The following is a 27,493-nucleotide window of genomic DNA, read 5'->3' as shown; positions in this document are numbered from 1 at the left end:
CTCCAGAGTGCTTTCCTGCTTATTTCTAACATATCTTAGAGGCACCATCTTGCTGTTCTTTTCAAATCCTCTGCATATTGCATCATCACTGCTGTCACTTTGTGAGCACGTACTTTTCCTATGAGGAAGGAAAAAGTGTTTTTTCCTACTACAGTCCAGGGTGAAACAAATTTCCTTGTTTCTCTGCTGGTTGGTGATTATTATTTTTCCTTATCCAAATTCCATCTGAGGATATAGTCCTTGGAGAGCCTTAACTTTCTGTGGGAATCTGTGTCAACTCTCTACCATAGGTGTTCCAGGCCTTGTCTCAGATCACAGGCAAGTGCAAAAGCTCAGCTCCCAGATAACTGAGGCTGCCACTTGTCCCTAAGGAAGCTGCAGGGTCAGCTTGGTTTCAGTTCTCTTTTCTTTTCTTGTATCTGGGTATTTCAATTTCTTTTCTTGTGGATTCAGCTATTTAGACAAAGGTTTGCTTTATTTTGTCCAGCAGAAATTTCTAAGTGCTTGTGGTCAAAAGATTTTCAAGTTTTCCAGTCAGCCAAAATAGCAGAACCAGAAAATATTCTTTACATGTGAAGAGTTCATATAAATTAGTAAACTACCAAGCTTACAAGTGGCAAAGGTCATACATACAGAATTTTTAAAAGTAGAAATACAAATGTTCCATAAACATTTGGAAAGGCGAGAAATACAATTAAAACAATAAGACACAATTTTGGCCTATCGAAATCATGGATATTTACAAAAAGAAAGAACAAGAATGGTGGCAATGGCACAGTGAATTGAGTATTGTAACCCATTCAGTAAAAACATAAATGGGTTATTTGAAAATAATTTGCTTTAAGAGCCTTAAAAAATTTCCTTCCCCTGAGCTAGTATTTTTACTTCTAGAAATCTACATGAAGGAAATAATGCAAAATGCAGACAATTGGGAAATTTCATATTCAGAAAGAAACATGTTATTTTAAAAAATGTATTTCACCTTCCTTGAAATCAGGGATATTTTATTTACTGTAGTCTTCAAAACCCCAGGCATAGACAAAGATTGCAGAGGTTGTGTAAAGGCTTAAGATGCAAACACTAGTAGGGAACAGTCATAGAGTATCTTATGGAAACACCTGCTGAGTGGTTACGGCCCCTCTGCCTAGCCCAAGCTGAGGTATAGCTTGGAAGAACAACTGGAGTGGAAACAAATATCGGAAAAACATGTACAGCTATCATTGACCTTTCTTATGGTAAGCGTTTTCTCATCCTCCTAGACTGAACGTGGGACTCTGTGGTGTGTTCTCCTTGGAAGTCTGCTTTCTTCTGTCATAGCACTGGCTACATACACTGCCTTGACTTCCCAAAGGTTGGGAGCTCCTTTGGGTCTGTGACTGTGTGCCCTTTACCTCTATATTCCAGTATTATATAGGGCGAACCAAAGGTACTCAATAAATGTCTGTAGAATAAATGAATGAGACTCATGGGTAACTGCTCATCCTATAAATCTTAGGTAAGGTGGTTTGCAGGAGGCCTTGTGCAGCAATAAATGCAGGAGTCCATGCATTAGAATTCCTTTGGTGGCAACTTCCCCAGCTTCCAACACTGACGGAAAATGGTTAGAGGCCCAGGTGCATGTGGGTCAGGAGCCTTGCTGACAGATCCGAAGCAGACAGTCTGGAGCATGTGTGCATGCTGCCTTTGGACTCTGGGATGTGTCACTGATATTCTCCAGGAAACTTGTGAAACCTCCTGTTTATAAAGGTTTCTCCATCTGTTATACTTTCTGTACTTTCCCTTCTGCAGCTCTTGGTAACACGGATGTTTGCATTCCACAGGGATTCCTGTTGCTAAAAGGTCTGTTTTCTCCTGCTAGCCACCCTCATCAGCCAGAGTCCAAACCCTGACAGTGCCCATGGAGAGATCTGGTCCAAGGCACCAACCTCTTCCTGCTGGACTGAGAAAGAGCCTCCTACTGTGTCTCTCTTTACCTCAGCTTTTGCACACCTCCAATATATTGTCCACTGAAGTCAGAATAATCTAAAAATAAAGCCTGATTACATCATGTGGTATAAACTTACCAATGACTCCTCATTGCCTAGAGGCTTAAATTGCTAGCATGGCCTGGCGTGTGGCCCTGGTCAACCAAGTCTCACCTTCAACCTGTCACTACCACACCCTGACACTGCCACTATGGCAAACTGTTTGTTTCATCTTCTTTTCACCCCCAACTTCCACTCCTTTGTCCATGCTGGTTTCTCTACTTGGGATGTATCTTCCTCTATTGACTGGAGAACTCCTATTTTTACTTTAAAACACGAACAAGATACCATCCCTCTTTGAAGCCTTCTTTGTCTCCCTTCAAGCAGAATCAGGTGGGCCCTCCTCTGTGCTCCTATAGCAATTCTTATGGAACTTCTAAACAAGAGTATTTATTTGAAACTTCTGTCTTACCCATGAGTCTGCTGTTTTTCTCTGTAACATCACCTTCAGCCAGACTCTCATTCCACCCTAACTGCCCAGGTTTCACCCCTCACCTGGACTGTTGCAAGAACATCTTCATGGGGTTTTCTATCCCTGCTTTGTCCCAGTAATGTAATTGCCACACCACAGTTAAAGGGAATCTTCTTAAACTACATATATGATCAAGTCATTTTCTTGATTAAAATCATTGGCTGGATCCCTAATGCTTTCCAGAATAAAGCCCAAATTCCTTAGCATGTGCTGCCTAAAAGGGGGTCCCAAAGCACACAGACTTACAGGGTCTAGGGTCACTCTCAGACCCTATAGGTCAGTCCAAGAGCTCTTGTAGCCCATGGGCTTTGTATCCATGGTCAGCCACTGTGATTTATTGCTTTGGGAGTTAGGAAGTCACTTTGGGAAGGCTCATGTTTTCTGGTTCCAGACTGCCCTGCCAGGCCCACTGAAGCAGCTGCTGGGAGGCCCCTGTGGGCAGCACTGGACAGGAGTGCTGCTCAACTGGAAATAAGTCCTGGGGCTGCTCTGACAGCTCTAATCCTAGCCAAGAGCTCTTGGAAGTCCACCTTGTAGGGCCAAGATGGGGCAGGAGCCTAGGTCCTTACCAGAGGGGCCACAGCTGCGGCTTGAATTCTGATTTGCAAGCTTTTTAAACTCCATGAGCTCTGCATGGTCCTTCTCATACGTCCTCTTTAGATTCTCCACATACTGCATCATCACTTCTGTTGCTTTCGACATGCGCTTTTCCTGCAGGGAAGGAGCACGTGAGTGCATGAGGCCATTGGAGGAAAGGCTCCGTTGGCACTTATTTGCTCTGAGCTAGGGTCTGGGCTAGGAGAATCAAAAGGGCACAGGGACAAGAGTCTGCCCTCTGAAGAGTTTGCTGTCTGCCATGTGAGCTGAGAGGTGGACTCAGCACCTGTGCTTAGAGAGAATGAGAAAAGCACAGCCACCACACTGCAGGAGATGAGAGGCAGAGGAGAGTTGTTTCTGCTTGCAGAGAACGGGTCAGGGGAGGATTCATGGAGATGGAAAGAAGTGGATGTAGGATGTGAGCAGCATCTGGGCCCATAGACAAGGGCAGGAGGGACACAGCATTCAGGCCAGGGAACTCCAAGAGGAGTCTAGAGGCAGGGAAGCACAGGGCTTACATGTAGATGAGGTTTTATCCTCTGAATAAGAGTCCTCTGGAGAGCGAAGAAAGGCACGACGACAAATTATGCTGGGACAATCGACATAAACCAGGGCTGTCCAGAAAGCCCAGACACTACAGGTCCTCCTACCTATGTAGGAATCAGCAAGCAGTTGGGTCTATTTGTAAGTCTGGGTTGTGAAGGACCTCGAATGCTAGACAAAGAAATTTGAACTTATTCTGAAGGAAAAGGGAAGCCATTGAATATCTCCCTTAAAGTAAGAGAGTAGCATAATCAGGTCACAGGTAGAGATGGGACTCAAGGGAGTGAGACTGATGGCAGTGAGAGCAGCAGGGAAAAACAGGATGAAGCCTGACCTGGCCCAGTGGAGCCAGAGAGGAAGGCAAAGACTGAGGCATAGAAGCCAAGACGAGAGAGCCATTTGGAGAAGGGAGCAGATGGTGTGAGTGACAGGTGGGCTGAGGCACATGTTTGGGAAGCCTGCACACAATGAGAACAATTTCTCTCTGCTCATACCCCAGTTAGATCCCTCAGAGGATCTAGCTCAGGCCCTGCCTGGCCACAGAGGGACACACCCAGTGGCTTCGCAGGAACAGGTCCCACAGCCATGCGTGGCTGAGACCAGCTACTTCCCTAGAGTCCTCCTGTGTTGCTGCTCCCAGCTGGAGTGACTTCCTGGGCACCACTGCTGAGTCAGATGTCCTTGTCCTAAAGGACACAGGGTGGGACGGCCCAGCGACAGGTCCTTCTTTTATTTAATAGGAACTGCTCAGGGCTGCACCACCCCAGGAACCTCCTCTCATGTAACCAGAGCAGCAGGACATAGATTCATGTCATAGCAACATAATAACAACATCCAAATGCTTTACAAGTACGGCAGCAACGCTCTATGGCAGATACTGTGACCATCCTCATTTTATACTTGAAAAGACTGAAGCAGTGAAACTTCTGTAAGCGGCCCAAGGTCACACAGCGAATGAAGGGTGGAGCCAGGATTAGAACTCGGGCAGTGTGCTCCTGCTACAACATGGGGGGCCAGGGTGGGGCTCTGTGTGCTTCAGGACTTCAAAGTGGCCAAGAGAGAGCCAGACCTGGGCCTGTGCCCCGCTCCGCCACTCACTAGGGCTTTTACTTTCTGAGACTCTGCATCTTCATTTGGGAAACAGGATATTTATAGGGTTGCTGGGTGGATTTAATGAGACAAAGCAGGTTTTCCTAAAGCATGTTTTGTCAAATACTAGCTCCATGGGAGTTGAATAGGTATTGTTTGAGAAAAACAAAATGGAGGGCTGTGGGGGGAATTCTTCAGTTAAATACATTTGGGAACTACGTAGGTAAAGTGAACCGCCTTCTCCACCATAGGAGTTATCAAAGCCTTGATTAGGCCAATGTGTTAGAAATTTCCAAGAAAGAAAGAGAGTATGCAGTAGTCCCCAAACTCGTGCGTCCACAGAAACCATTTTCCACAAAGCACCTTGAGCGTTCAGTGATCTGCCAAAAATACTCTGAATAATACTGCAATGATGTACATAGGATGCCTGGCCCAGAGGAAGCCACCTCTAAGTGGTATCTGTAGTTGCCGCTGCTCGGGTGATTGCTCTACTTTACATAGGTGGAACAGAGTTGGCAAGACTGGGGGCTGGAGAGACTTACCTGGCGGACGGCGCCCACCACCTCAGCTCGGCTGGAGAGGCGGGCAGCCAGGCGGTGCAGGACAGCGATGTCCTCCAGCAACTTCTGGTAGGTCTCCCGGTGCTCACAGTGGTGCCAGAGTGAAGCTGAGGACTGAACAGGAGTAGGAGCATCACCTGGGGTCCTCAAATAATGTTATGGACTAAATCAGTAGTCCCCAACCTTTTCGGCCTCAGGGACTGGTTTCATGGACAACAATTTTTCCACAAATCTGGTGGGGGCGATGGTTTGGGGATGAAACTGTTCCACCTCTGATCATTAGATTCTTATAAGGAGGGTACAACCTAGATCCTTCGCATGCACAGTTTACAATAGGGTTCGTGACCCTGTGGGAATCGAATGCTGCTGCTGATCTGACAGGCGGCAGAGCTCAGGAGGTCATGCTTTCAGGCAGCTCACCTCCTACTGTGCAGCCTGGTTCCTAACAGGCCATGGTTTGGTACTGGTTTGCGGCCTGGCCCAGGGGTTGGGGACCACAGGGCTAAATATCTGTGCCCCCCCACAAAGTCATCTGCTGACTTTTGGGGGGACATATCCTAACTCCTCAATGTGATAGTGAAGTGGGGCCTGGGTGAGGTGATTAGATGAGGAGAGTGGAACCCCCAAGAATGGAATTAGTGCTCTTATAAAAGGGACCCCAGAGAGTTCTGTTCTCTTTCCACCATGTAAGATATAATGGAAAGGTGGTAGTCTGCAAGCCAGAGATGGCCCTCACCAGAACCCGACTGTGCTGGTGCCCTGATCTTGGACTTCCAGCCTCCAGAACTATGAGAAATAAATGTTTGCCATTTAAGCCACCCAGTCTATGGCCCTTTGTTACAGCAACTCAAACTGACTAAGACACATACCAAGCCTAGACTGAGCTCTCATGAAACCAGCTTTGGGCCCCATCCAGGCTGAGAGAAGTGGCCTCTGTGGGGCCTGGGCCACAGTTTCTTCTGGTGCTTGGAGAAGCCCAATGTGAACACGCTATCCCTGGCAGCCTGAAAGGAGGAGTCACACCCAGGCCACCCTGCCCCCTTCTGAGAAGCTCCCAAGGCTTTGGAGGACCTGCCCACAGCCCTGAGGGAACCAGGCCTTTGGGATCTCTGCCTCAGTTCCCCCCAGCTCTCTGAGGAACACTCTGTCAGAGTCTTGGCTCAATTTTTCACTTCAGGAGACTATACTTGGTACCTGAGAGAAGCATGACACCCTGTATGGCCCTTGGGGACAGTCCCGGCTCCAGGGACTCCTCACATCAGGCTCCACAATTACCGTAATGGAAGCTTTGAAGTTTTCCAGCTCCTTCTCAGTGTTCTCCTCTGTCAGGTTGCGTTCCCTTTCAGCCTGGTTAATTCTAGATTCCAGAGTGTAGCTATCATTTCTAAAGGCCAAGGACAGTTGTACAAACACGTTCTGTTGGGAACAAGAGTGTGAGAGAGGTGCTAGGAGGAGTTATTGCAGAGACTGCAGGTGTGTTCCTTGTACAAGCATTTTGCAACAGCCCCTGGAACCAGCTGCCAAAGCAGCCATGTGCAAGTGAAATGCTCACTTCACAGGAAACCACAAAAAAGATGGTAAAGCAGTAACCCAAGGTCCATACTAGGCCCTTCTCAGAACCAGAGGTCCAAATGTATTCTACCAAAAAATAAGAAGAGAATAACACTTTGCTTTTCCCTGAATTTTAAGAAAATAACATCCTGTATCTGGGTTTAGATAAACTCAGGCCAGTACAGCTAATTGTGTAAGCATCTGGATTTATGCTGGGATTTATTACATGAGGGGTTTTGGAGATTTTGCATGAAAATACTGTATTGAAAGAAACTCCATGTGAGATTTAAGCATTGTTGACTTAAAGCAAACTTCAATCAGCATCTAGCCTGAGTATTCCAAATCCTGTATCGATAGAAGCTTTAAGTAGCTGCCAGGAGATTAAATAAGGCCAGGTATGATTCTGTTCGGTTAAGCTTTCTGGAATAAATAAATATTTCATGCCAAAATTGCAGCCTGCATGAACAGACTTTGAAAAGATAGTATTGGTCATACATGGAATTCCCAGAATAGTAGGAAACTACCAGGGAGAAGAAATAGACAGATGGACCTCACTCAGGAAGGAAGCAATGGTCTTCAATTTTACAGCCATCATCTGCCCTGAGTGGTAGCAGATTTATACCCTGCAGGGTTAGTAACCACAGGGGCTTCTGAAGTTCATGTAACATGGCCCATGGAAGGCAACCATCTCCAGAAGAACTGAAGGCACAGAATTGACCCAATGATGATGATGATGGCAATATTGAAAACTACTCCTTATTGAGCATCTACTATATGCCAGCACTGCTTTTCATTCTACAAATTCATGTAATCTCACAGTAACCCTCTGGGGTGGGAACTGTTATACCTGTTTATGGGTAAAGAGGCCAAGACCAGAATGGTCATTAACTTGTTTAAGGTGACACAGGGAGTAACGGAGCCGAGATTTAACCTCAGACTGTCTGATTTGAAAGCCTGTTTTATTTCCACCATGCTGAGGGCTGTGTCCACATACATCTGCGGTCAGCATTTGGACATTAAACAAACCGCCCATGGCCCATCTTCGCAAATGTCAGTGGGTAAGCTTCGAGCTCACAGCCCAGTGATAGAAATTTTCTGCCTTATCCGGCCTTGGTCAAGTCTATGAATAATGCACAATGCTTAATTTTCTATACCTTGATTATCCCCTCAACAGCAGTGTGACATAACGAGTTCTGAATTCAGTGAGAACACTTGGATCTAGGTCTTGGTTTTGCCAACTACAGTATCTAGAAACTTGGTGGGGTTATTTACTCACTCAGTTTTCTCCTTTGTGCTGATTCCTGCTCCACCTGCTTTTCAGAGCTGCTGGTAGGATCAGCTGAAAGGATGGCTATGCGTGTGTTATAGACTGCAAGTGCAATGCCTGTTGCAAGTTATTGATACTATCTGTGGTAGATACTTCATACTGTCTGTCTTCCTCTGCTTATCTGGTCCACATCAGCAGTTCTCACTGTCTCACCTCTGATAAGTTCTCTTTATCCACCATAGAATGAAATGCAGATTCCCCTCAGCTCACTCACAACCCTGCTGGGACAAGGAGGCCCCAGTGAGGAATCGGGGAAGGCCGGATTGCTGACAGCACAGCTTCCTGGCCCCGCTGAGCTGGCATTCTTGTAGCTGAAACCCTGAGGAGGCCAGCCTCCTTTCCCACTAAACTAAAGCTTAGAACTTGAAATCTGACCATTTTTCAGTAATTTTGAAATAAATTTGATTCAATTCTGCAGCCTCCCAGCTGGTTTTGTGTATCTAAGTCGTACATTTAAAGAATATAAACAATCCTTACAGGAATGTAAAATTTCCAACTACCTTCTCCCCTTTGCCCAAATTTGTCAAAATCTTCCATGAATGGACGTGGGAATGGGGATCTCATGGTTCAAGAGGGCTGGTCATGAATGTTCATATTACCCCACAGTCACTCTCTCATTTTTGTCTAAAAATGTCAGAGCTAGAGTCTGGAGGAAGAAATGTTTTGAATAAGCGCAATCAAGCACAGGCACTAAATTTCATAACACACTTGAGTCACTTACCTCAACTTCCTTTTCAGTGAGTGGAGGGGCACTGTGAAAAAGAAAACACACAATTGAACTTTATGCAACCTAGTCAACAGACCCAAAGGTGACTCTGAATGACCAGTAGACCATGTGTTTCCAGGGGTGGAGTAAGTTGTGTTGGTGAGAAGGAAAAGATGCAATGTCCCCTTGCCTGTGCTCTGTCACCTGTGAGATACTGACTCTTACGGTGCCACGACTATCTCTGTGACTTTGGACAAGTTATTTAATCTCTCTAAGCCCCGGCTTGCTCATCTGCAAAATGGGAATCACATCACCTACCTTGCAGAGGTATTATAAGCACTATATGTACTCATGTATGTATGTATATGTGTTTGTATGCATAAATACATGGCATCCACACTCAGTGGGCTCTCAGGAAATGTGACCTTGAACTCATAGCCTTGCTGTGAGAAATAAGAAAATGCATGTGATAAGGACTTTATAACTCATACACATCTAAGTTGCCATTATAATTGTTCTGGGGATATCCACCCAGGTCTGCAAAGCCTCACCCTCCTCTGTCTCTGAGGGCTGTGACAAAGGTGCATGCGGGCCAGAGAATAAATGGTAGGAGAGAGTGACCAGGGTTCTTCTCCACAGTAAGAACTTCTGATGGCTAGAATCACAGAGTGGCAGGAAAGCCCCAGCCGACCCAGAGGCATCCTTTTGAGCAGCTCCTCGTCTGTGGCGTTCCCACAGCCAGGGCTCTCATAGGCAGCCCCTGCATCTGCACGTCCACTCGATGCTGCTGCTGCTGCTGCTCTTGCTGGTAACTAAAGCTGGCCCCATCTGAAGCCCAGACAATGTAAATAATGCACAGGCCCTTTCCTGTGCTGGGGCGGGCAGGCCTGGGAGGGGTCCTACCAGCGTCACAGAACTTGGCAACAGAGCATGCCATCGATAAGCTTCTCAGGAAACACAGCTTCCTCTCTTGAACGGGTGTGAAGGGACCCCAGGAGCAAAGGTAGGGGTCAGCCATCTCTGCAGGGGGCTGGTTCTCACCCCTAAGGAATGATATGAGTGCCTTCCTGTCAGGATGAGGTGATAAGACCCCATGGCCATGAAGTCAGCAGAGTCCAGAACACGGGACAAACAGCTGCAGGGATGTTTGACACTTACAGTCCTTGTCACAGCCCCACCCATCAGGCCCTTGCCTTAACATACATATGATTTAAATGATTGGCAAAACTTGCCAAGTTTGTTTCTGACTCCTGGGTTTGTTGGGATATTATGCGAAATGTACATATTTTCATAAATTATAAACCAAACATTTTTCTATTTCAATGACTCACATTCTGCTTTTTTGCTATAGAACACACCCACCTTATTTTTATTTTATTTATTTATGTTTGGGGACAGGGTCTCGCTCTGCTGCCCAGGCTGGAGTGCAGTGGCAGGATCACTGCAGAGGTGGCTTACTGCAGCCTTGAACTCCTGGGTTCAAGCAATCCTCCTGCCTCAGCCACCAGAGTAGCTGGGACTATGGGTGCATGCCACTATACCTGGTTAATTTTATTTTTTTATTTTTGTAGAAACAGAGTTTCACTCTGTTGTCCAGGCTGGTCTTAAACTCTTGGCCTCAAGTGATCCTCTTGCCTTGAGCCTACAAAGTGCTGGGATTACAGGTGTGTGAGCCACCACACCCAGTTAGAACATACCCACCTTAAAAAAAAGTGGGGGTCTGGGGGGAAACTCTGAGGACTCAGGGAAGCATGATTTAGGCAGAGAAGCCACATGGTATGTCTGGTGTCTGATGCAGATAATTGTGCCTTATAAATGGGCAAAGGTACCCGGGGGCAGAGCTGTGAGCCTCTAAAAGTTGTGACCATTTGTATATCTTCTCTGAAGAAATGTCTATTTAAATCCTTTCCCCATTTTGAAAAACTGGTTATTTATCTTTTTATTGAGTTGTAAGACTTCTTTATATGCTCTAGAAACAAGTTCCTTTTCAGGTAAGTGATTTGCAAATATTACATTCTGCGGGTTGCCTTTCTTTCACTTTCTTGACATTGTTTGCAGCACAGAAGTTTTTATTTTGAGGAAGTACTATTTATTTTTAAAATCTTGTCTCTTGTGTTTTTGGTGCCGTATCTAAAAAACCCAAAGACATGAAGACTTACTTATATTTTTTCTTTGAAGAGTCTTACAGTGTTCTCTCTGACATTTAGGTCTATGATCCATTACGAGTTAATTTGTGTGTTTTGTGTGAGGTAGGGGTCCAATTTCACTCTTTTGTATGTGGCTATCCAGTTGTCCCAGCACTGTTTGTTAAAATTATGATTTTTTTTCCTCTGTAAATCTTACCAAAACCCTTGCATGAATGGCTTTTTGTCATTTGTCATTTGCATGTCTCAAATTATTACTTTATCACAAACTTGACCTCCTACCCAATGCCCCACTCTCATGTCATTCTCTAGATGTGCCCTATTTTATGGTCTTTCTACCAACTTTACTCTTTCAAATCATTCATTTGGTTACTTAAATGTTATTTGTGCTTTGGGAGGCTGAGGTAGAAGGATCACTTGAGGCCAGGAGTTCAAGATTATCTTGGGCAACATAGCAAGACCCTATCTCTACAAAAAAATTTGAAAACTTAACTAGTCATGGGCAAATGGTGCATCTGGGATTGAAACCCAGGTCTCCCGGCTCAAAGCCCATTCTCTGCTGCCGTGAGCTTCTGGTGACCCTTATGCCTTCATGAACTATGCTCACCTAAGAACCCCACCTGGTCTTTGAGTTGAAAACACCCAGCCTGGCCTTTCATTATTCTTTTTGTTTTGAATGCATTATCCCTATCTAGACAATTCGGCCCTTCTGGGTTCAAGAATTAAGACTGGTGTTCCTCTGTGCCCTACCTAGAATCCAATGCAGGGGCCACTCGGTACAGGGTCTTCTGTAACCCACATCCTGATTTTACCTTCCAAGGAGACTCTTGTGGACCCGCAGTTTGCGCAGCAGCACATCAGAAATATTAGGCATGACATCTAAGCCACTCTTTGACTCTTCTTCCTCAATAGCTGGGGAGAGTTCAGAAGGAAGCCCTGAAAAAAAAGTGCTTACTTATAAAGCGTCTCTGAAATAACAGTAGTACTGTTGGCAGCTAGCTTCAGGGGGCAAGGAAGAGCTTTGACATTTATAAGTATCTAGTTCTATGTTAAGGGCTTTTTAATTGTTATCTTACATTATTTTCACAATGAGCTAGAACTTAGTCATCCCATTTTACATGTGGATAAGCCAAGGCTCAGCAAGGTTAAGTCACTTGCTCAAGATTACAGAACCAGCAAATGGCATGGCCAGACTTCAAGGTCTACCTGCTTCAAATGTTATGTTCTTCCCTTTGCTTCCCACAGTATTAAGCTGGCAATCGGAAGCTGGTTGGCTCTCTGGCTATAATTCTTGGGAAAAAAACCTGCTCCTTGGCAGGCTTCTCAGGAGACCTGTTGTTCAATTATTCCTCCTCGGATAAATTAAAATGTTCTATATTATGTATCCTACTTAGAAATTAGCATCTGATTCCATACCCCATAGATAAGAGATTTTCCAGAGTAAACCTAAGGCTGCTAGATCTTTTACAGAGCTCAGAAATATAAATGCCTCCTAGTCAACAGAGACAATGAACAGCTTTTTGTTTTTTAACCTTCTAAAACTATCTTGGGTCTGTGCTTTGAAGACAGAATGAACAAACTGAGTATTCTCTTTTCTATAAATCTTTCTCCTGTTTGAAAACAGCTCTTGTGCCTCTCTAAAGCTTCTCTTCTCCAGACTCTAGCTCCATTTTTCCAACAGCTCACTGTGGTCCCCTGTGGCCCATGGTCTCTAGATACCATCCCATTCCTGCACGCATTCTGGTTTGTTGCTGTTACAGAGGCCCAGATGTTCTCTAACAAGCTCTTAGCACAGGAGGACTTTGGTAAATGTCCCTGGCATTGATGTTTGTTATTCATGCAGCATAGATTTTGTGTGCCTGACTAGGGGCTTAAAGTACACTTAGCATTAAGCAAAAACTCTCAACCTCTTTAGTTGACCCAAATCAGGTATCCTCATCCTGTATAATGGTTACTTTCCATTTGCATGCAGAACTTCATATTTATCCATGTTTTACTCTTTCTCATGGATTTTAACCTGGTAGCTTTCCAATCTGCTCAATCATTTTCCAGGATCCTAGGCTAGGCTAGAGACCAGGACTATAGGCATAGTTGTAGCCACCTGAAGAGTTAAGACTGGGAATCATGTGAATAGAAAGAAGTCTCACCAAAGGAGATCATGAAGAGACAAGAGGCTATCTAGTTTGGCTCAAGATAAAATATGCTTAAATACTTTGAGCTTGCCAATAAGAGAATGGTAGGCATGGATTCCTTGGTACTCAAGGTATCCAAGTAAGCTGGAGGATCATCTGTTAGAGATGGGTGAGTCAGCAATTCTTCTTTGGATATGAGATTCAGCTAGAAGTTCTCTTAGCTACCTGTTACCTCTCTGGTTCTGTCCTGGCATTTACAGCTCTCTGACAAGGTTTCTGTGGTAAACCTTGTGGCACCCCTGGCATCATTCTACATTTATGTGTGTATCCCTACCACACTCAACAGAGAGTCAACTGAGTAGCAAGCTCCTGAGATATCTATAGGATGATTGAAACATATGAGGTCTAATAATCAAGTGAAATCCATACCAGGGTTTTTGCCTAGAAAAGTTTCCCAAAATGGTTCTTGAAGAGTAATGCCAGAATTGGTGGATTCTAGGAACCAACCACCTTCCTCCTTAATTCAACCAAATTAACAACAAAAAATTTCAGAACAAATAAAAAAATACACAAGAAACTCTAAGATACAAGAAAAGGCAATAGTCTTTAAAAATAGTGACTAGAGAAAGAATAAAAATTACTAGGAATAAATGTAGAGCTTCCACCCATGATAACCCTTTCTTCTTCTCCAAAGAATCAGTACTGAAAGGAAGATGGGAGAGAAAAAATTCTTGCAAAGAGTTTAATACCACAGAATAGAGAGGGAAAGCGATGGAAGGGGCAAGTAGGCAGTTGTCAGAGGAGATTCAGAAAGTTTCCCTAGAATAGAAGGTTCTCCATTCCATCTTACCAGCATTTTGAAGAGAGAAAAAACTGCCTGGGCTGCCTGCCATTTTGCTTTTCTTACTGATGAGAAGAAGAGAGGAAAGGCAGAATGATCACACAGAGCACAGAGTGGATTTTCTTGAATGATATGAAGGGATTTACAAGGAAGGAAGACTAACGATAAAGTAAATAAAACACATCCCTCTGAAGGAGTGAATGGCAGGAGACACATGGAAAGCCCCAACCACAATGTTCTCCCCCAACTCCTGAAAAACAGTGGCTAAACTCCTTGGATTTGTCTTTTTTTCCTTCCTTTCCTAGCAGAGGAGTAGCTGTTGGGAAGCATTGGGTCAAGTCTGGAAAATAAACCTATGGGCAGCTTGTCTCTACAATTCCAACCTAAATTGGTGAAACAATCTGAAACCCACTACTAACCACCTCCAAAGGAATAAGATATGCCCCTGATTTGGTATAACAAACTCATGTTTTGGACTATGAACAGAGTTAAGGAAAAAGAGCAGAAACCAATTCTACAAACAGCTCTATCTTAACTTCTCCTTTTCCCCACCACCCAAGCAGTAACAAAACAAACACAAAATACACAATCCTCAACTAAAGCACCAAAGGGAAGGCAAAGAGATCCCAGCTAAGGTAGGAAGGAGTCAACAAAAACTAACCTACAATACAATATATCTAGGGAAAGGGGAATCAAGGTAGAAATATACAAATCAGAAAGAAATAAAAGGAAAACAGATGGCATGGCAACTATACAAAAATACTATAGACAAAAGAGGAAGGAAGGTAGAAAGGAAGGAAAAGGGAAACGTGCAAGAGACAGATGTCAGGATGGAAACATAGTTGCAAGAAACACATAAAAAAATGCAAAAGTATGCTTCTGTGCAAAATATATACCATAAATACTTTGACTCTAGAAAAAGTAAGAACCTGAAAAAAAATTAAGAAATTAGAGTTGGGATGAGAAGATCATGCAAAGATGGAAGATGATGGCTATTTAAGGAAACAAAGACCAAAATAAAAGGACTAATCAAGAAACTGGGAAATATACACCAAACCAATTTATTGGAAAAATGAAGGAATAAAGCAGATATACCTTCAAACTGAATTAGAGGAGGGTGGTAGAGATTGAGTAATCATAAGGAATGCAAAGAAGGAAAGAAAGATTGAAGTATATAGAGATAAAATAATGGACCTGGAGTTGAGACACTGATGACCAATCTATGCATTATGTTGTCTCCGAAGTAGTGAACAAAACAAATGGAACAAAGGACATATTCAAAGATATAACAGAAGAAAAATGTTCTTCACTTGAGGGGAAAGTTGAACTCTTCAGGTTGACAGACCACATCATATTAAAAAATATATTTAAATGCTTCATACAAAAAAAAATAAAACCAGACATCTACATGGGAAAGTGAAGATTAAGAGGTGCTGGAAATCAGCTGATCCTAGCCTTCTCCATAACTTTAAATACAGTGGAGCAACATCTACGCAGTTCCAAGGAAAACAGTCAACCAAGAATTTTGTAACCACGCAAGCTGTCCTTCAAGAATAAGACAAAATTTTCAAACATGATAGAACTCGGGGAACACAGCACCTCTGAACTCTTTCAGGAAAATTGTTGGAAAACAAAATCCAGCTAAACAAGACACAAATCAGAATAAATTTGGGAAAGGGACCAGTGGTGAACATGAAATCCTTTTACATTTAAGTCTAAGGGTAAATAACTGTGAAAACCATGGTTACAGAATATGGAATGTAAATGTTATAACCTTAACGATGTACAAAGAAGAATTCAACATGTGTAGAGGTAGAAATGGAAATGTAGGAAGAAACGTGACGGTGGGAAGATATTCGGCCATTCTCATCTTTTCCTGCAGGAAGTCAGTAGGTACCACTGTAGTGACTAAATGTTCTTATCTTCTGTATTCTTGATGTTCTGTCACTTGGTGCCTTAATCCTGGAGAGACAGTCCCTCTCAAGGCTAGCTAATTCCTAGAAACAACTCTTCTTCAAATGTGTCTTTGAAATACAAACCAGCCAATCCAGAACCCACACCTGTAAACATTGCCTTTATCAAATTCTCACACACCAAGCCAATACTTCCCCTAAATCGCCCCAGGGCCAGTACCTGAAAACTAGGGGCCACCCTATAGCTTAGGGCCTGCCAAAATTATTCAAACTAGCCAACCCTAAACATACTCAGGGTACCTACCCTGCCTCTACCTTTCCTTTCCAAGAAAACCCCAGTAAAGGCTTGGGGCCATCTCTCCCCTCACCACTTCTGCCTTCTGACCCACCCTGGTCCTTCCCCAAGGGGCTCTGTATGATGTGCCACGCCTCCTGCTATTAGGGATCTGTGACTATAAACCTGTTCCTTCATGAGAATCATTTGCAGGTCTCTGTGTCATACCATACCTGATTAAAACAAATGCCAGGTCCAAAGTTTAGATTAAATTTAAAACCTATAATGCAAAAAAACTACCTCATAATTTATAGATTCAATGCCATCCCCATCAAGCTACCAATGACTTTCTTCACAGAATTGGAAAAAACTACTTTAAAGTTCATATGGAACCGAAAAAGAGCCTGCATTGCCAAGACAATCCTAAGCCAAAAGAACAAAGCTGGAGGCATCACACTACCTGACTTCAAACTATACTACAAGGCTACAGTAAACAAAACAGCATGGTACTGGTACCAAAACAGAGATATAGATCAATGGAACAGAACAGAGCCCTCAGAAATAATACCACACATCTACAACCATCTGATCTTTGACAAACCTGACAAAAGAAAGAAATGGGGAAAGCATTCCCTATTTAATAAATGGCGCTGGGAAAACTGGCTAGCCATATGTAGAAAGCTGAAACTGGATCCCTTCCTTATACCTTATACAAAAATTAATTCAAGATCTATTAAGGACTTAAATGTTAGACCTAAAACCATAAAAACCCTAGAAGAAAACCTAGGCAATACCATTCAGGACATAGGCATGGGCAAGGACCTCATGTCTAAAACACCAAAAGCAATGGCAACAAAAGCCAAAATTGACAAATGGGATCTAATTAAAGAGCTTCTGCACAGCAAAAGAAACTACCATCAGAGTGAACAGGCAACCTACAGAGTGGGAGAAAATTTTTGCAATCTATCCATCTGACAAAGGGCTAATATCCAGAATCTACAAAGAACTCAAACAAATTTACAAGAAAAAAACAACCCCATCAAAAAGTGGGCAAAGGATATGAACAGACACTTCTCAAAAGAAGACATTTATGCAGCCAACAGACACATGGAAAAATGCTCATTATCACTGGCCATCAGAGAAATGCAAATCAAAACCACAATGAGATACCATCTCACACCAGTTAGAATGGCGATCATTAAAAAGTCAGGAAACAACAGGTGCTGGTGAGGATGTGGAGAAATAGGAACACTTTGACACTGTTGGTGGGACTATAAACTAGTTCAACCATTGTGGAAGACAGTGTGGCGATTCCTCAAGGATCTAGAACTAGAAATACCATTTGACCCAGCCATCCCATTACTGGGTATATACCCAAAGGATTATAAATCATGCTGTTATAAAGACACCTGCACACATATGTTTATTGCAGCACTATTCACAATAGCAAAGACTTGGAACCAACCCAAATGTCCATCAATGATAGACCGGATTAAGAAAATGTGGCACATATACACCATGGAATACTATGCAGCCATAAAAAGGATGAGTTCATGTCCTTTGTAGGGACATGGACGAAGCTGGAAACCATCATTCTCAGCAAACAACCGCAGGGACAAAAAACCAAACACCGCATGTTCTCACTCATAGATGGGAATTGAACAATGAGAATACTTGGACACAGGAAGTGGGACATCACACACTGGGGCCTGTCGTGGGGTCCAGGGGATGGGGGAGGGATAGCATTAGGGGATATACCTAATGTAAATGACGAGTTAATGGGTGCCGCACACCAACATGGCACATGTATACATATGTAACAAACCTGCACATTGTGCACATGTACCTTAGAACTTAAAGTATAATAATAATAAAAAAAGTATATTACTAAGTGAAAAAAGCAAGGTTTGGAACACCTTGTATAATATACTATCATTTGTGTTAAAAAAAAATCCACTTTTGGCCGGGCGCGGTGGCTCACGCCTGTAATCCCAGCCCTTCGGGAGGCCGAGGTGGGCGGATCACGAGGTCAGGACATCGAGACCATCCTGGCTAACATGGTGAAACCCCATCTCTACTAAAAATACAAAAAATTAGCCCAGCGTGGTGGCGGGCGCCTGTAGTCCCGGCTGAAGCAGGAGAACGGCGTGAATCCGGGAGGTGGAGCTTGCAGTGAGCTGAGATCGCGCCACTACACTCCAGTCTGGGTGACAGCGAGACTCCATCTCAAAAAAAAGAAAAATCCACTTTTACATATATGCCTATATTTGGAAATGCTTGGAATATATCTAGAAGTTACACTAAAACATAGTGACAGTGGTTGCCTCTGTTACTGGGGGATAGAGATGTAATGAGACTTACTTTTTCCTGTCTCATTTTGTACTTTTTGAATTTTGTACTATGGACATGATTATTTATAAAAATTGAATTAAAACTCATACCAAAGCAAAAAAAAAAAAAAAAAAAAACTACCTCAGTAACTCCAAACCCTTTATGCATTTCATAATACATTTTTTACACTTTTAGAAACCAATTTCTCTTCTTTGGAGGAAGCGGTTACCAAAATTCAGCAAGTCTTATAGTTTTACTTCATGTTCAATTAAGTTCTAATACTTTTAATTTCAAAAAAGTACATCTAGTATAATCTCCCTCTTTTTCCCTTCCTCCTTCTGTATTTGTGGGGAAGGAGGTGTTTAGTGTAAGCTATTTTTACTTTCTTCCTTGTATTTTTCACTATTGGTTGAATTTTTAGATATGAACATAAGCCACTTTCAACAAAAAGTAATAAAATTATTTTCAAATATATCTCCCAGTACTAGATCATTCCAATGAAAATATTTGTTTCTGGCCATGTCAGGGACTTGGAAACATTACTTTTGGAGCTTTGGTTAAAGATGCTCTGAGTCCCAGGGTGGTTCCCAAAAGTCAAAGCTGCTAGTTGGGGATAAACTTTTTTTACCTCTTTCTTCTCAGGGAGGCCTCTTTCCTGCCCAAGACCTGAGGCTCTGAGTCTAGACTGGGGTTTTGGAAGGACTGTCCATTCGACGTACTTCTCTGCCTTAGCCTACGTGTCCCTCAAAATCCAGGTCCAGATAGCCAACTACCTCCTAGACATTGCCACCTGGATAAGGAGAATAAAAATAATTTCAAGAGCCACCATTTACTGAACATCAACTATGCAGTAGATACACTTTGTCATTTCTTACAATAGTACTGCAAATAAAAAATAGCTTAAACACCTCCTTCCCCACAAATACAGAAGGAGCAAGGGAAAAAGAGGGAGATTATACTAGATATGCTTTTTTGAAATTAAAAGTATTAGAATTTAATTGAACTTGAAGTGAAACTGTAGGACCTGCTGAATTTTGGTAATTGCTTCCTCCAAAGAAGAGAAATTGGTTTCTAAAAGTACAAAGAATGTATTATGAAATGCATTTTCTGGAGAAACTGAAGCTCAGCTGAGTTAAAGTGATTTACTGGGGTCCAGCTTATCAGCAGTAGAGTCAGAATGCAAAACCAGGTTTGTCTGTTGCATTCAAGCTGCTTTCCATGGGCATTTGACATGTCCAAACTCAAATTCACTGTCTTCCTTCTCAAGCAAACTCCTCCTCCTGTCTCACAATTCATCACCCTCACAGCCATGCAGACAGGTACCTGGTGGTATTCCTGGTCTGCCTCTCAACTCCATCTCCTCATCAAGTCCTGACAAGCTGATCTCAAATAGCTGTCAAACTGTCCTGTCCACATTCCCTACCACCTCATCACCTCTCACCAGGCTATTTCCCTATCCTTTTACCTGGTGTCTCCCTGTCTCTAGCCTCTCCTGTTTCAGGCCAGCTCTCACAATCTGTCCAGAAGAATTATTCTAAAATATAGATTTGATCCTGATGCTTCCTTACTTGCAGGCTTCTCTGACTTTCCAAAGTGTCCTAAATGGAATTCAAACTCATTAATTGGCCTTCAAAGCCTTCACTTTCCCTGGTCTCAGCCCACTGTTCCCACCCTGTTGCCCATCTCTCTGGGACATGTAGCTCACACTTAGTTCACATGACATTCCTTCTGTTCCTGAAGTGTGCCAAGCACTAGAAGATGCCTACATGCTTTTGCTTCTGCTGTCCCTCTGCTTGGGATAACTTTCTCTTCCCCAGCTCAAGGTGGCTCCTCCTGAAAACCTTCCCTGACTCAACCCCACTGAGCTAGCTGCTTCTTCCTCTTTGTTCCCAGGTACTTTATGGCCCGTTAAAGTTTTATCATAAATTATCGTAGTGACTTTGTCTATTCTTATGTTTCCTCTCCTAGACAGTTAAGGTGAGCTTATTCGTTCATACGTTTATTTAATGTTTATTGAGTGTTTACTATGTCCCTGGCAATGAGCTGGGAGCTAAGGACACAATGCTAAGCAAAACTGACATGCCACATCCTCTGGAGCTCATTATCCAGGGGGACAGAGATTAATCAGAGAAACATCCAAACAATTTCACACTGAGAGATTTTACAAAGGAGAAGGGATCTGAAGGTACCAGCAAACCCTTCCCAAGAAAAGTGACATGAGCAGATATCTAAAGATTGAGTGAGAGTTCATTAGGCAAAGAGGGAGAGAGGAAGAACATTCCATGCAGAAGACAGAATGCGCCATGCGTAAGAAGAGGAAAGAATGAGCTGCCGAAGGCAGGCCAAAATATTGTGAGTGAGAGTGAGTGTGGCCCTAGAATATGCTGGGGAAGTAGGTGGGGTTAACTATCCAGGGCCTTGTAGGTTCTACTGAGGATTCAAATGCTCTTCCTAAGAGCAGAATGAAGCCTCTGAAGATGCTGAAACAGATTTGCCTTCTAGAGATCCCTATGGCTGCTGTGTTGGCCATGGTGTGAGCTGGGTTGGGGGTTGGGAGTGCAGGGAGAGGGGACCAGGTTGCAGGCTGTTGAGACAGACAAGGGGACTGATAATGGTGGCTGGGACAAGGCCTTCTCCCTGATGGTGGGGCCTGAACCCTTTTCACTTAATGCATCCCCAGCACACAGCCTAAGAAATGGCCCACAGTCAGTCTCACATATTTGGCTTGAATATAACCTGCAAATGATCAAAGATCAAAACAGCGTAGAATATAGTTCCTGAGAAGGGAACTGTTTGGGTTGTTGGAAAGACTAGATGCAGCACAGAAATGAACCTCCCAGTCCTCACAAACTGAAGGAGAGCCAAAATTCTTCAGACTCCAGAATGTTCTGATAAGTATCTTTTCCCATTTCTCAAAGGAACAGCCAACAACCATCATAAGAGACTGGAGTTTTCCCCATGAGTTCATATGCAGGGTTGTATTTAGTGCCTATAAATACAATCTGAGCCAGCTCTCATAAAATGCTCCCAAAGCCTTTTATCCTGGGTATGGGAGGGGATGGGGCTCTTTGATGGGGCTTTCAGAATATAAGAAAAGAAAATCACAAGTCTGCAAGTATTCATTAAACACAGAGGGTTGCCCACCACAGCTCTAGCACTGTGGAGCACAGTGTACAAGAACATCCCATTTGGTTGGCAAGATAGAGTTCTACAACCTAAATGACAGAAATGAAAATATGTGCCAGGTTCCTGCTGGAATAAAGACCAGTATCACATGCAAACATTATAGCAGCTTAGTGAAGTAGGTACTGTTATTAACCTCCTTTAAAAGATGAACAAACTGAAGCGTGGAGAGAATTAGAACCTTGACCAAGGCTATGCATCTGGTAAGTGATGAAGTTTGAGCTCTTAAGCATCCAGACCCTAGAACTGAGAGAAAATGAGAGGCAGTGTATATTGTTGGACACTGACCATGGTTAATTTTATTTTTAAAATTTGGTGCTTATAGAAGTCACATATATTTGCCTGATAATTTTACTTCTGAGATCCATCTTATGCCCTATTAATATTGGATAATAAAGTTTTGCTGTAGGTAGTGGATGTCTAAATTGGTATAATTTTTGTAAGCTAATCTGGCAGTGTGCACATATACATTTAAAAGTAAATACTTTTAACCAATCAATTGCAAGTCTAGAATAGTTGCCCATGGAAACAACAGATTTCTATAAAGATCTATGTAAGATAGTATTCATTATAACAGTGTTTTTAATAGAGAAAAAAAGTGGAAATAACATAAATATTAATGATATAGGTCAAATAATACAGTGTTTCTTACATAATACTATAAAACAGTTAAAAATGTTTAAAGTTCCATATGCTTTAAATGAGAAACTGTCTAAAGTATGTTGTTTTGTAGAAAAGACAATGTGACAGAAGCACCTAGTCATCCCCCAACATGTCTTCTCTGCCTTTCATGCGAATGGAGTTTAGTTTGGGCATATGGCCAGCTGTCCCACCAGCAACCACATTCCCCAGCTTCCCTTGCTGCTAGGTATGCACACGTGACCATCTTATCACCCATGCAGTGGGAGCTGAAGGGGTATGTGCAACTCCTGTGCTAAGAAAATAAGCTTGGGCTTCCATTCTCTGTCCTTCCCTCACATGAGAACCCAGATTTGCCCATAATCCAGCTTCGACCTTGTATCAAGCCTAACACCTCAGGGCATGGCAAAATGACAACAGGGAAGGAGTGAGGGTCCCCAAATGATCATATGGAGTACAGCCTGCCGCTAACCTGATCAGTTCACCTTGGAGTTGTTACTTGAGAGTGAAACAATCTTCTGTCTCCTATACGTTATTGTACTTGGGCCTCTATGTTACAGCAACTTGGATGTTATCTTAACTAATGCAGGAAAGTTGCAAAGTACTTTAAAAGAGATACTGATATATAGAATTTGGTAGTACATATAAAAGAAATAAACCATGACCAAATGAGTTTCACTGTCACACCACAAGGGTTTATTTCTATGGAAAATAATTTTTATATATGGGAAATATTTATTAAAAATACACGATTTTTTCAGTAGATATCCATAGCACATTTAATAAAAGTCAACATATATTTTGAAACTTGAAAAATATTTCCTTAAGTAAAAAGTATAAATTCTGTATTTTAATATTTTATATTACCTATATATTTTAGTTTATAACTGTAAAATAAAAATTGAAATTGTGCCTTTATTTAGTAACAAGATACAACATGATGTTGAGAGAAAAATATAAAAAACAACTCAGTTAAAAAGAGAAACAAGGCACATGTTCTCCTTATCACCATTATTGAATTAGAGAATGTTGCTAAAGTAATAAAACATATACAGATACACACTGAGAAATACACACACAAGCATACAACTAAGATAAATGACGAATTGGATAAAATAAATATCACAGATGGTTTGATTGTGAATTTGAGAAAGAAAGGTGTTCTACAAAATGGTCAACAGCGTTTTAAGTTAGACACATCTGGGTTCCATTTCTGGCTTCAGCAATTAACAACCACGTAACCTTAACTTCCCCCAAGCCTCGATTTCCTTATTTGTAAAGTGAGTGTAATAAGGCCACCTCCCAAGACTGTTGTGAGCATTAGGTATCATCAAGTACTTAGCATAGTATCTGGCACGTAGTAATCACTCTAGTAATAATAATCACACTGATTAATCACTATAGTAATCACTCTACCATTTGGTAGCAATATTTTTTATGCAAGAAACACATATGACACCAAGCACCATTCACCTATGCCACAAATTATTAGCTAGAAAATCTAATACAAAAAGAGTCTTAAGCAGAAATATAAGCTACATAGATTGTACCCCAGTGAGAGATACGGAAGATGTATACAAAGAACCTTAAGTCTTTTAGAGGAGAAAGAAGGAAATATGTAAATTAATAGAGGAACAAACCATGTGCCTGAATGAGAATAAGTGTCTGCAAAGTAAGTACTTTAAAGGTCTATAAACTGTAAAGCAAACAAAACTTGGACAGTTCTTCTGAATTCAATGTGTAGGTTTATAGCAATCACAATTAGAATGTTATACAAAATGGTATATATTTCAAATGGGAATGGAGGCCCACAGAGGTTGAGGAACACATTTAAGGACTCTGTTAATTGTACTGGGACATGAGCTCAAATCTCCTGACTTGTTGTCCAGTTGCTCTGTTATTTTGCACTGAATCGCTATATCTAGAATATCAATGAATATCCTGAAAAAGAAGAGCAATGAAGAAAAACTAACCCCATTGCACACTAAAATATATTATAAGGCAGCAGTAATTAAAATGGTGTAGTATTGATACCAATAAAACAGAATCAGGAGCCCAGAACTAGTTTTTGGTGTATATGTAAAAAAGAATGTAACATATGACTAAGCCACAAGAGAAATAAAAACACTATTAAAATATTATTGCGGTAACAAGACCTTAAATTTTAAAATACATATATATTAAAATAAATTTCAGAGATATTAGCAAAATAAATATAAACTAGTAAAAAATAGATCTATTATTACAGCTGGGGAGAAGTAGTATTTTTATAATGATTGAAATAATAGAAGACTTCTCAAAGGGAAAGATAGGCAAACATGATTATATAAAATCTTTACAATTCCTCTAAAATAACACAAAACGTATTAAAAAGCAAAATAAATTGAATGAAAATATATTAAAATACAGCCCCCCCAAAAGAAAGAAAGCCAATTAAGGGCTAATATCTATAATGTAACAAGTTTACATATATTACCAACAAAAAACAAACAAATCAATGAAAAACCCCAGACCCAAATGGATACACGGGCAAAGAAGTAAGAAGTTAATTACCCAATAAGAAAACAAAGTGACTATTTTAACATTTTAAGTTTGAGCTTCCTAGCAAATTAATTGAAATAATAATGAAATTTCACACTAATAATAATAAACTTAAAACAATGATAATTATTGATTATTCTGACTATATTCTGAATAATAAGGAGTAGAAGCAAACACCAGTGCAGGTAATGCGTAAGAGAAAGATGTCCATTCAGTCTGTCAGTAGTGTTATTCATTGTAAGTAATTTGTAAAATGCAAATGTTTCTACTCTTTAACCTTGTGATTCTCATGTCTGAACATTTATCTCAAGGGAATAATTTAAAAGAAGAAAGAAAAACAACTAACAGTCCATAATTGTTTATACTAACATTGTTAATCCTAGTTCAAAAAACAATAGATATGTCAATACAAAAGGAATTATGCACCCATTAAATCATAACTGAGGAGAAGTTGCTGAGTATCAAATAACAAGTAAAAAAAAGAAGCCACATCTGTTCATCAAATCAAGTGAAAACATTATAAATATGGGCAAATATTGCAAAGAAGAAAAACTGTTAGTTTTTCAGAATTGATGGGGTTGTGGGTGAAATTTTAAAGTGTTTTTTTCCAGTGTTTTAAATATGCTTTAGTAAATCTAAAGTTATAAGTAGAGAAGTATATACTGCATTTTCAAAAGATCCTTCTAAAGATGGTTATTTAAAATATTTTGCCCTTGGGATAAAATATTGTTTGAAATTTTACTTCTGGGAACCTTCTTATTAATGCTGAATAAATAGGTAGGTGTAAGTTACTATAGTTCAGACCAGGGGTTTCCACCATTGTTAGTGACATCCTGGACACATTCACACAAGAATCCATAGGGCTCTTATGCTGAGATTGGCCCCCAGCAGCTTGAAGCGGGGCAAGGATTTTCAAATGGTGCTCTGTGAAGCCTGGGTCCCTGGAGGTACCTTAGGCCCACAGTCTCCGAAAATGCAGGATCCAAGCCCTTCTATCCCCTTCAACCAGAGCAGCCCCACTTGTATCTCCCCAACACACTGGCCTCCTACAGATCAGCTTGTCTGAAATGTTGTGCAGCTTAAAAAAAGTTTTAAAACTGTTCATGAGATGGCCAAACCATGAGATTCAGAGTCAGGAGATCCTTGGGCCTCAGTTTCCTCAACTATAAGAGCAAGAATCCCCTCTTAGCTGACTGGGAAGATTACATAAAATCAGAGGTACAAAATGGTTTATACTGTGGAAAATGCTATGGGAGATTTATTAAGATTGAATTAAAAGGACTAGGTGACGTGGATGAACCTTAAAGATGTTTTATGAATTGAAATGAGCTCGACACAAAAGGAGAGATACTGTATGATTCCATTTCTAGGAGGGATCTAGAAGAGTCAAATACATAGAGACAGAAAGTAGAAGGTGATCACCAGGGGCTGGGGAGGGAGGGAATAAAGAATTATTGTTTTAATGAGTATGGCATTTCAGTTTGCGATGATGAAAAAGTTCTAGAAATGGATAGTATGATGGTTGCATAATATGAATGTACTTACTGCCACTGAACTGTATACTTAAAAATAGCTAAAATGGCAAGTTGAATGTTATATATATTTACAATAAAAAATAGTCCCCCAACCCCACTGAAAAAGGGAGTACTATACAGAGTAAAATACAAAAGAAAGTCAAGAAAGGAGAAGATTGCAGAGCTGGTGGGACTAACCCACTGCTTTAAGGAACAGGTACCATATGATTCAGAGAGGAGGGCGACAGCCCAGCAGGAGGGAGATGCTGCGGGAACAGAGGCACAGAGGCAAGAGGGTGAGTGGCCACAGAGAAGAGGCTCTGGGAAGAGGGAAGAGCCAGGAGCCTGGCCTGTTGGAAACGCTCATTCCTCTCCACTCGCCCATGCCTCTTTGCCCACCTCATGGCACTATGGTTACAGTTACAGATTATTTTCATGTACCTATCTCAACGCTCCTGCCGCATCTTTTAAAAAATGTTTCTTTTGAGACAGGATGTCACTCTGTACCCCAGAGCGAGACCCTGGAGTACAGTGGCACGATCACAGTTCACTGCAGCCTTGACCTCCCAGGCTCAAGTGATCCTCCCACCTCAGCCTCCTGGGTAGCTGTGACTACAGGTGTGTGTCACCATGCCTGGGTAATTTTTGTATTTTTTGTACAGATGGGGCTTCATCACGTTGCCCAGGCTGGTCTCAAAGTCCTCAGCTCAAGCAAGCCACCTGCCTCCCAAAGTGCTGGGATTACAGGTTCACCTAGCCCCCTGCCACATCTCATACAATTTCACTCGTTCCTTCAACAAATACCTATGCAGGCCCTAGTAGTGCCAGGCATTGTTGTAAGCAGTGGACACACACACACACACACACACACACACACACATACACACACTCCTGCCCTTGGGGGCTTCTTCTCTAGGGATGATAATAGCTCACACCTAGATAACACCCGTCATGTACCAGGTATTGTTTTAGGTACTTTATAGATATTAGCTGCTTTAATCTCCATAATCACCTAAGAATGCAAGTACTGTTCTTAGCCTGGTATTACATGCAGCGGGGATCAGGCCCAGGGAGGTTGAATAGCTTGCCCGGGTCACCTGAGTGGTAGCAGG

At 41.9% G+C, this 27,493-nt stretch overlaps 1 protein-coding gene and 1 long non-coding RNA gene across 3 annotated transcripts in view; one reads left to right on the top strand and one right to left on the bottom strand.

Annotated features, from left to right (window-relative positions):
- The window catches only part of LOC116476518 (uncharacterized), a 59,287-nt gene extending 57,240 nt beyond the window's left edge, over positions 1-2,047 (top strand). The window contains exon 3 of the long non-coding RNA XR_004250224.2: positions 1,821-2,047. This is a non-coding gene — a long non-coding RNA (uncharacterized LOC116476518). The remainder of the gene's footprint in view (positions 1-1,820) is intronic.
- The window catches only part of IRAG1 (inositol 1,4,5-triphosphate receptor associated 1), a 125,876-nt gene that overhangs the window by 27,114 nt on the left and 71,269 nt on the right, over positions 1-27,493 (bottom strand). For both annotated transcript variants that reach the window (XM_032166619.2, XM_032166617.2), the window contains 5 exons: positions 11,826-11,949; positions 8,885-8,915; positions 6,561-6,701; positions 5,268-5,399; positions 3,066-3,207 (listed from right to left, as the gene is read on the bottom strand). In XM_032166619.2, the coding sequence (XP_032022510.1) occupies positions 3,066-3,207; positions 5,268-5,399; positions 6,561-6,701; positions 8,885-8,915; positions 11,826-11,949 (570 nt within the window). The remainder of the gene's footprint in view (positions 1-3,065; positions 3,208-5,267; positions 5,400-6,560; positions 6,702-8,884; positions 8,916-11,825; positions 11,950-27,493) is intronic.

This window comes from Hylobates moloch, unplaced genomic scaffold (genome assembly GCF_009828535.3).
Source record: "Hylobates moloch isolate HMO894 unplaced genomic scaffold, HMol_V3 SCAFFOLD_11, whole genome shotgun sequence".
Classification (NCBI taxonomy): domain Eukaryota; kingdom Metazoa; phylum Chordata; class Mammalia; order Primates; family Hylobatidae; genus Hylobates; species Hylobates moloch.
Note: the sequence above shows the minus strand (reverse complement) of the source record. Positions and strands in the feature narration are given on the sequence as shown.